Genomic DNA, 9,399 nt, shown 5'->3' with positions numbered 1-9,399 from the left:
AGTCACGTGGTGACCTTTGTGGACTTAGCAAAGCCTACCAAGGTTACCTAACATTTAGAGTTTTTACCTCTTAGATACTATACTTCGTAATTATATTTCGTACGAGTATAAACTACGCACGATATACGCTAAGACTCAATACAGGTGTAATAATGGTCTACTACTTGTCAAGCAGGCGACTGCTTCATTGATTTGCTATCTCCTGTTGGCGCGCTTTCGATTGCGATGATGTCGCCGCGGTGGTACTCTTGCGTGGACTTCCTCTTCGCTTGGGTGCTACTGGCTGTTGTCAGGTCACATGTCTACGTCCCTTGATAGTACGTGCCTCATGAGTTTCCTTGCCTAAACGTTGCGAGTACTCATCAATGAGCTCTCGTGATCCTCAAGCTAGGATTTGTTGCGCCGCATGTTCCAGTCGTGCAGCGTTGAGATCAACCCAAATCAAACAAGTTTGGCCTTAAGTTTGAGTTGATTTGAAGCCATCACGAACATAGATTTGTTTGGTTTACTTGATTGCCCAACTGCAAACATTTCAGTTTATTAGTTTAGCAGTAGAAAATTACAGCTGTTAAAGGCAATTGGAAATATGGTATTTTGGCTGTTAAACGCGCATTTTCTGTTGGGGGACACAGAGAGATAGAAGTGTGTTGTATTCAGGTAAGCTAGGCTAGTGCAGGTGAGCTGGAATTAAGTAGTAGTGGGTATGCACGGACCATCTCTGACATATAACGAAATCCCGGCCTTATTAGAAACAAGAGACAGAATTTAGTCCGTCGTGCCAGTGACCCACTCCAGTCCTCCAGTAACATGCTTGATAAAGTAGTCTTCCGCGTAGGACTCATTGGTGTGTCCCATTCCGGTGTAAAAGGCTCTAGCCTTACCCTCAAACATGGAGTACCAAGAAATAGGGTGGTCCGGCGCCATTCTGATTGACTCTGGTGTATAGACATCAATGTAGTCCTGATTTAACACAGCTAAGACGGAATAGTTCGACGATTGACTGGGGTTGGTTTTGTACGAGTACCACTCATCTGCACGGATAGTACTTAAGGGGAGCCCTTTCGTGGAAGGATGCTCAGAGTTTGTGATATTGATGGTATCGGGGCGGATATTTCCAACTACCATGATTGTTAGTAGTGTTAAAAGATATGGCGTGTTGAACGAAAACTCACATGGGGGGTAATTTGCCAGCTGGATATTGCTGCAGAGCGCGTCGGTGCCACAAGGATGAGAGGCGAACTGTGTTTAAATTAGCGGCGACTACAGACTGTACAGATAATGCCTGGTTCTTACCTGTCCACCCACAAGAGTGTTATACCAGGATGGCATTGCGTCTCCAAAGTCACCGGCTAAGATAAGTCTGTTAGGCGCGAACAAATTTATCGAAGAGAGACGTACCTGCGTGGATACCGAGCCAAGAGCCTCCGTTTACCAAATATTTGTACAAGCCATCGGACTCCTTGGCTGTCAAAAAGTCACCGGTAGTGGAGATGAATACCAAAGAAGTGAATGAGGTTAAGTTGCTGGAAGTGAAAATGGAGGAATCCTCAGTTGCGGTTACCGACCAATTTTTTCTCTCAGCGACAGAGGTGACGAGTTCAATACCGCTGGGGATACTGGTGAGTCTAGTGTTAGTTACATCCAGCATGGAAATTGAGGGAGCACATACCTATCGTGGCGAAAACCAGCGGTTTTGGTGAAGATAAGAAGGCTGGGGTTTTTGGCGACAGCTGTGGATGCTGCTGCTGCAATAGCAGTCAAAGTGAGGGTGAACCGCATACCGGAGACAGTCTTGGACCAAATAGATGGATGAACGTTCAAGGGATTTTTGTATGACAGCAAGGTACGAAATAGATGCACTTCATCCACTTGTTCATCGAGTACTCGCTACTAGTATCATAACGGAGAGAGGTGATGGTTATTTATATATAGTGAATTATCTATTTCCGTTGTCGCTTGACTTTCTTTAAAAATCATTTACCTCTCTTTCCCTACTACTTTCCGTTCCTAGAACTTTCCGTTCCTAGAATAGCCTGCAAGATCGGTGTTACCTTCCTATAGTAGACTTTTAAAAGTTCGGAGCACGGACAATAAGCTAGTATCCTAAGTACAGTACCAAATTACTGTAAACATCTTCATGCGACATATAATGGTTGTAACATAATTTGGAATGTGGTATACTGTAATCAAGAAAAATTCTCATTGGGTGAGTAGCTTATTATAGATGTTTTGTGTGTAAGCCTATTGGTACAGGTCCACACCAAGTCCGATGACCAGGGGATAACGAACAACCCACATATTATCGGAGTGAACAAAATTACAGTACACAGTACAATTTCTGAGACAGGAAATTGTCTCGGCGCCAAATCTGGTTTAAAGGCTCACAAGGAGGAAGCCGATTTTGTAATCTGTAACAGTACTAAATACTTCGTGTAACAAACATACAGGGTGTCGGCGCCCAAAATAACGAAGTTGAGGAAGCCTTAGAAGAAAGTCTTATTCACGTATACAGTCGTTCGACCGGGCCAAACGACGTACTTCGCATACTCCAGATTGAAGACCCTGTATATCATCGGCTATACTTTGATAATGCTCTACGAATGTCAAACGCGGATAACCACTATTAATGAAGCGTTGCTCGCTAACATTAATTTTTGCTTCTCGAGGAACTTGTGGACATCGGAGTCTATCTTTCGCTTCTAACTTGCTCTGGCAATTCTGGCTTATTGGCTAATGTCACCCCCATCAGCTTGTTATCCCGTCGAGGACCGGCCCCACGTTCTCCATACCGTTGTGAGTTTTCGGACGTAGTATCAATACTGCACCCAAGATAGGAAGGCAGATGATAACACTAGTAGGGGACGGATAAAGTGTCGGAACTGAAACGTAATAGCTGCAGCTTTGGAAGTGTCACAGAAATACTCAAATTGTTAGCAATATTCTAATAGGTATGCCTCACGGGGCACGAATAAGATCTGAAGTCAGTGGTGTTGTAGTGCTACGGTGCTGAGGTGCTAATTTGTTCCTTTCCATAGAAAAGTGACTTCTAGCAGGACCCTAGTAAGTCACTGTACTAACAATTATGATCCCTGGGGCGGTGTACTGTAGTTGTAGTTAAGGTGACCATAGACCCCCTAGTTTAGCCGACTAACCCCCACTTTGATCAAATATTTATAGGGCCCTCCAAATATAAGCTGACTATAGTCGGGTTATTTCACCGACTACACTTATCCTTTTTAAATCCGTAGAGATTTTTCGTAGTAACTCTAGCCTAGATATAACGAAACTATTCTATAATTAATTCTAAATTGATTCTTAATCGAGTCTACAATATTAGTTTTACTATAGCTAATTTAGATATCGTATTACACGCAATGGTAGTCAATTATTTATGAAGTTGTAAAAGCATGCTTTTCTATCTAAGGCTATTGAGCAAGAAGATCGGACTTGAGCCCAAAGGGCTGAGTCACGTGATAACCTTTGTGGACTTGGCAAAGCCTACCAAGATTGCCTAACATATCATCCCTATTATCTAAAATACCCGCTCTATATTTAGAGGTATATAAATTGGTAACTAAGCTTAGGAAGAGGTTACTATTTACGATTACGCCTATAGAGCCGCCCGGTTATATAATACGGAGGTTAGGGTAAGTAAATTAAATCGGAATTACTTTTAAATCGATTCTAATGCGAAATAATATTAGCCTGTCGGCTGGTGTAGTTGGTCACTTCGCTGGTAGATAAGTCCCGATTTGAGCCTCGCCCACTTGGGTCGGTGACGAGTCGCGGGTTCGAATCCCGCAGCTGACACACAAGGGGGTTTAGTCAACCCTTACGGCACGCTGCCCACCTTGTTGACTTCGCCTACCTAGCGATAATAGGGAGATTGGTGCAGTTTAGGATTACGAGCATCCTAGCCAGTCGACCGTCAAGCACTACGTCGGCGGAATATAACTCGACAGCCGGTCCAGAATTCGAATCGTTAACCCGACCCCTTATCGGACCTCGCCTATCCATAACGCTCGTCGGCGAACCCGTCCCCTCACGATAGAAGGCGCGCAGCACGCCCTCTCGCCGCGATTCTTGCGAGCGTCTAGACCACGTTACGGTCTATCCACTTGAGCGTATGGTTGAGATGTATACGCTCGACGAGAACCCCAATTAGCAGATACTACGACTTGTCGCGACAAAAAATAGTCGAGCATCTTCTGCACATCAGCAGCATCCCACCCCTGAGGACGAATTTAAGTGCCGCATTACCACACTTATCGGTAGTTCAGGCAGGGGTTGTAGCTTTCTATTAAAGCTCTATTAGCTAAATAAATTAGTAATCCGTAGGAGTCTATAAGCTTGATTCGATTCTGAATCGATTCTAAACTAATTTCAAATCGATCCCTTATTAACTTAACTTAAGATCTAATATAGTAAGGCTCGTCTATTTCCTACTAGGCGTACTACCTTAGCGTTCCTTTAAAACGCTATCTATACACGATCGACCTTTCGCTGTATAAGTAGTAAAGCTTATCCGTTTTTTTCATCGAAGCCTTAGTTACTAGGACTATACGAAGGTTATAGTAGAGTTACTAGACGAATTTAGTACTATTCGGGCCCACGTACTAGAGCCGGCCTCAAAGTAGCGGGCTATTACGTAAGTAATTATAGGAGAGGGATAGGAGCGGTGGCCTTCTAGGGCTTTAAAGGCGTAGTAAGCTCGATAGCGTCGCGGATACCGGAATCGATCTTAAAAATTCAGGTGTGATATTCCAAATCGATTTTAAATTAGTTCTTACTTAGTATACTATCGTTCTTATCGATACAGTCAGCTAGACTTAATATTCATTTCAGATATTTTCTAACTAATAAGAATTGAGCGATTATCTACCCCACTATAGTCACCTGGACCCAATTCTTTAACATCATGCGAGGTCATGGTCGGCTCAACTGGGGTCTATGGTCACCTTAACTATAGTCTCGGTGGACTTCGTTAGTGAATTCATCTCGATCAATTATAGCGATACCGTACTTGGCGAGGAGGCTTGAGCGAACCACGGTCTTTGAACAAGAAATATCGGTCTCGAAAGACATACTATAGAGCGTCTGGACTCGTAGGCGGTCAGCCTCTGTCAAGTGCTTCTTATTGATATCTCGTGGTCGGCGCTCCATAGCTACGTTGATAATGCTGAAGATAAATTAGAGAGGGAAAAATCTTGGGTTTGGAAGTACTCAAATGTGAGCTAAGCTTAATTTAGTATAGCGTGCGCATTGATCTCATACGGAGGTACTTGGCAGGGGTGAAAAACTTTGGCCTGATACCATAGTACGAAATCACCAGTATTTACCCTTGCTCGTTAGCCAGTGCTCTCTCGATGAGGACATGGACTCTGCTCCCCGCCAATCTGCTGCGAACTACCGACATTTCCCTGAACCTTGTTGGTAATGCCGTCAACCAGTTCTCAGCCAACACCGCAGACCCTTTCCAAGTCGATGCGGACGTCACTGTCGACGGCATCACTCTTCCACTCGTGGGCCACCATTACTTTGATGCCACCCTGGTCCCCACATTCGACTTGTATACGAAAGGGGAGGTTCCGGTATCGGAACAAGATAGAATAGAAGTCAAGGTCAGGGGACTGAGCTTTGGCCCTGGCGTTGAGGACCCTCCGGCACGCTCTGCAGCACCGTTCGGTTCTTTTGTGTACTACGTAGTAATGCCGTTAGAACTGGCTGCACAATTGGCTCGAGTTTCGGGATTCTCATTTCCGGTGCCATGATGAATTTGAGCTCAGGATTTCTAGTATGGCATGAGATGCGGAGGACGACCCACCAGGGGCATACATTTACCGGTCAAGGATGGAGTATCTTCAAGGATGCCTAAAGAAGCATGATGCCCTGCTACAGTGGATAGAGCAGCAACAAGTTACCATAGACTCTGCAATCACCCGAGGAAGAACAAGGTCAGCGAAAAACGTCAACTACACATTAAGGGCTCTTCGGAGACGATCGAATTCTGACAGCGGTAAAAGTCGACAGAGTACCATCTCAGTGACAAAACTCTACCAGCGCTCCATTAAAACCCCCATAACCTCGATCTTCTCGGGAGGGACCAAGTTGGTAATCTTCTCTTCGAAGCTCGCTCGTTCACTGTCGATTTGCTTCTTCGTTACGCTCTCGCTGCTGCTACGCTCCACGCTCGACGCGTGGGCGCTTTCATTCGCCTGGGGTGGTGAAAATTCTGTTGGAGTCCCGCCCGTTCCCCGTCAATTACCATCGGCGCTTCCATCGCTTTGCGCCCTCGACCCGCGTACGATGCGAGGCCACTGTCCAACGTAAACGCTCGTTACGAATCGATTGCCATATTGATAACACCGTTTGCCATGGCTGACTCCCAACGTGAGATCCAGGCATTGAAGTCCTCAGGCATCTTGTGGAGAGTCGCAGCGGCTTCAAGATACTCCTCTCGAGCGTCTGTCATTCTCTGGGCACCCTGGGTACTCCCGATCTTCTAGAGCTCTGAGTATCAGTGTCGCAGAGAACGTTCTTCAGGACAGCATTGACGCACTGACGGTGGCAAGAACCCATTCTTTGAGATTCTCCACGGCCGTGTTGTATCGATTGAATTCCTTTTCGAGAGAGCTGCAGAGTTGAAATTCCAAGCTCCAGGATGCTCTTCCGGCGCTTGTAAGGGTAAGACCGCCGGCCTTCGAACGGGTCCCGTGGCTAGTGCAGACGACCCAAAGTTCCGGGAAGTACCAACTGAGATACTCCCGGAAACGGTCTCCCATCAGGCAGAAATCGACCTTCAGCAATGTGCTTCTGCGAAAGAAAAATCATCTCAAATTCGTCCGTCAACTCCGTCTGACACCTTGTCCTTGATAGCTATACTTCAAAAGCGGTGTCAAGTGGCAAAAATCATACACAAATTTGACGCAAAGTTGGCGTAAAATTGGATCTGGCAGTACGCAAAGCGTAGCTCAACAGACGGCAGTGTCCCTGGCGTAAGAGGCGATTCATCTGGAATCGGGACAGTTAGGTTGCCACCTCTCTCGATCGTCGCTTCCGCAGCAAGTCTACATCAAGCCCACTCAAGGAGTGGCTCCGACGCCAGAATCAGGCGAGGAATCCATCAATTCTACAGAGAAGGTGTTCACCAGAAATGACCTCCAGAATTTTTAACTTTTCCAGCACGTTCGGCAATGCGGGAAATGCGACGGAGCATTGGAGCTGTGAGTTTGGCTGGATTTACGGTTATTGAGCTGGCTTTCCGGCCACGTACGGGTTTAAGTTGTGGAGGACATGGGATTGTCTTTATTTCTTCGCGCTTCTTCTTGCAGTGTTTGGATGTAGTGTCGTTGACGAGGAGTTCATTATAGCTGGATCGGTCGTCTTGACCGAGTACCCGTAACCCCGAAGCAGGACTACTAGAACTTTGCGATATTGCAGATGTTCCGTGTTGGGTTGCTGGGGCCTGGACGCCTCCTCCCGACCGCTTTGGGGTTCGCGTGTCGTCAGCTGCGTCCTCGAAATGGGCGTACTTAGCTCCAGCAGACTCGCAATCTGATGTAGGTTCTTCGTTATTTTGCTTCCGCCTCTTCGAACCTGAAGCCCCATTTTTAAAGCCTTCCAGCCTTCTCTTCGTGCCACGCCTTGCGTGTGTTCCGACGTTGGACTCTTGCGCTTCATTCAACTTTGCTTCTATAGTAGAAATCTTCTCCAGGAGCCATTGCAGCAGAAAACTTTGCCGTCTCACACCTCTCTTGGCTCGCTTGTAAGCCCACGTTGCTTTTCGACAACTTCTCCAATAAGCTCGTTCCGCCTCCTGATTAGATCCAGCCTTTCCTTTGCCGCGTGAATCCTACCCCCGGCGTCCTCTTGCTCGGAACTTCTGTCTTGCCTAGCGCTTTGCGCCCATGCGTAGACCGACGTAGCGGCCAGTTTGGCACTTTCTACAGCTTTCTGGGCTTCTAATCTTTCATTCAGACGCTGAGACGCCAGATCAATCTTAGAAACATCAGTCTCGTGAGGTCTCAGCACCCCCTCGTCTACTAGTTTCTCCCAGGCGTCGTCGTACACTTGCTGCTCAAGCTTGACAGAACGTGCATGCCATTCATACCACGCATATTCAAAGTCGAGGTATTCAATCCAGGTCGTCAGCTTGTCCTGCCGTTGCGGCTCTTCATCGAGCTCAAACGATCGAGTGAAGCCGTTCCGCGTCAGTCGAAGCTTTGCTTCCTCGACGTACTCGGCAAACTCGCCCCCGCTATCGCGCAGCTTGCGTTGTTAATGTTCGCGCCGAAATTGCTGCTGGTCCCAGCTTTTGTTCAGGTCTGCCTTATATTCAGCGTCGGATTTTGTTGTGCCGATATTTCCATATTGTGGCTGGCGGTCCCCTATTATTTCACACTTTTGCCTATATTCCTCGACATATCTATGGAAGCCACCTTACTCCAGCCCTCTATTGGCGCGCTGTCTCGAGTTCTTTGCGTTCAATATGGAGTTGGTCAAGGTCAAGCGCTTCGGACCAGACAGCATCTCTCACGTTCTGTGCTCGGTCTCTGATAGCTGATTAGAGATAGATAGTACGCGTCGGTGTGAAGATTTCCAATACCTCAAGTCTTTCAATAAAGCTCTCTGGTAGGCTCTCTGGATCTTCTACGTCGACTTCCGCTGCGCCACCATAAAAACCGTGTTATTCGACATAGTGGTCAAGTTGCGCATCACTAAAGACCGCAATCTCACGAACAAACAGTCTTGACTCCTTATGTATAGAAGATACCATGCTGTCCCCGTGTAAAACAGACATGGCCGATTGATGGTGGCGAAGATTGTGCTTTGAAACAATCAGAGCGGCCGTGAAACGCAGTTAAGGTTTGGGATTCAGGCGTGCTCGGCGACTGATTCACTCATGCCGCCGTATACGGGCCTGATACTACACGTTGACAGCGTAGAGGCGGCGATGGAATTATGCTCCAAAGGGCTTATACAGGAGGCCTAGATATTCGATTACGAGCCGTACGACGGCAATCTCCAGGTCCGACAGTGCTACTAGTACTACGAATACGACTATATCACGAAGCATTGTGAGAAGACGGCGCGTTACGGCGTCTACGCTGCACCGGTACGCCTAAGGGTGAAAAAGACTGCACCAAGAAGGCACCTAGTAGCAAAAAGCGTTATATGAACTGCAACGGGAAACACGCGGCGTAGGACAGGACTGCCCTACAGCAGAGCAGCAGAGGCTACGCGTACGTGAGGCGTACGCTCACCGCCCCCGACAATTTGAGGTCCGTAGCTACTTGGGCGGGCTACCTAACGAGGGCAGGCTCACACTACCGAGCTCGTTGACTAGCGATGGGTTTACCATTCTACGACCCCGGAGCCGCCCCCTAGGCAGATCGTAAG

The 9,399-nt window shown here is 47.2% G+C and overlaps 4 protein-coding genes and 1 non-coding gene across 5 annotated transcripts; 2 read left to right on the top strand and 3 right to left on the bottom strand.

The window, feature by feature from the left end:
• Positions 1 to 765: 765 nt before the first annotated feature.
• BCR38DRAFT_485438 (ThuA-like domain-containing protein) lies at positions 766 to 1,779 on the bottom strand (the record flags this gene model as incomplete). The annotated part of the gene is made up of 5 exons (XM_040863885.1): positions 766 to 1,118; positions 1,173 to 1,239; positions 1,294 to 1,349; positions 1,399 to 1,616; positions 1,670 to 1,779. The coding sequence occupies 5 exons, from the start codon at positions 1,777 to 1,779 to the stop codon at positions 766 to 768; spliced, it is 804 nt and encodes a 267-aa protein (XP_040715700.1).
• A 1,928-nt stretch (positions 1,780 to 3,707) lies between these two features.
• On the top strand, positions 3,708 to 3,810 carry BCR38DRAFT_t185. The gene has a single exon. It is a non-coding gene; the product is annotated as a tRNA-Thr (tRNA).
• A 1,556-nt stretch (positions 3,811 to 5,366) lies between these two features.
• Positions 5,367 to 5,891, top strand: BCR38DRAFT_524368 (uncharacterized protein; the record flags this gene model as incomplete). Its single annotated transcript, XM_040865294.1, has 1 exon — positions 5,367 to 5,891. One exon carries the CDS (start codon positions 5,367 to 5,369, stop codon positions 5,769 to 5,771), a length of 405 nt encoding a protein of 134 aa, XP_040715699.1. The 3' UTR covers positions 5,772 to 5,891.
• A 162-nt stretch (positions 5,892 to 6,053) lies between these two features.
• On the bottom strand, positions 6,054 to 6,798 carry BCR38DRAFT_524367 (uncharacterized protein; the record flags this gene model as incomplete). Its single annotated transcript, XM_040865293.1, has 4 exons — positions 6,564 to 6,798; positions 6,384 to 6,502; positions 6,266 to 6,317; positions 6,054 to 6,215 (listed from the first exon to the last, which is right to left on the bottom strand). Exons 1-4 carry the CDS (start codon positions 6,780 to 6,782, stop codon positions 6,054 to 6,056), a joined length of 552 nt encoding a protein of 183 aa, XP_040715698.1. The 5' UTR covers positions 6,783 to 6,798.
• A 267-nt stretch (positions 6,799 to 7,065) lies between these two features.
• Positions 7,066 to 8,529, bottom strand: BCR38DRAFT_515302 (uncharacterized protein; the record flags this gene model as incomplete). The annotated part of the gene is made up of 3 exons (XM_040865081.1): positions 7,066 to 7,684; positions 7,750 to 8,257; positions 8,444 to 8,529. The coding sequence occupies 3 exons, from the start codon at positions 8,527 to 8,529 to the stop codon at positions 7,145 to 7,147; spliced, it is 1,134 nt and encodes a 377-aa protein (XP_040715697.1). The 3' UTR covers positions 7,066 to 7,144.
• Between the last annotated feature and the right edge of the window lie 870 nt (positions 8,530 to 9,399).

Source organism: Pseudomassariella vexata (genome assembly GCF_002105095.1).
Source record: "Pseudomassariella vexata strain CBS 129021 chromosome Unknown BCR38scaffold_7, whole genome shotgun sequence".
NCBI lineage: Eukaryota > Fungi > Ascomycota > Sordariomycetes > Amphisphaeriales > Pseudomassariaceae > Pseudomassariella > Pseudomassariella vexata.
The sequence above is the reverse complement of the archived record's forward strand: the minus strand, read 5'-3'. Positions and strand labels throughout refer to the sequence as shown.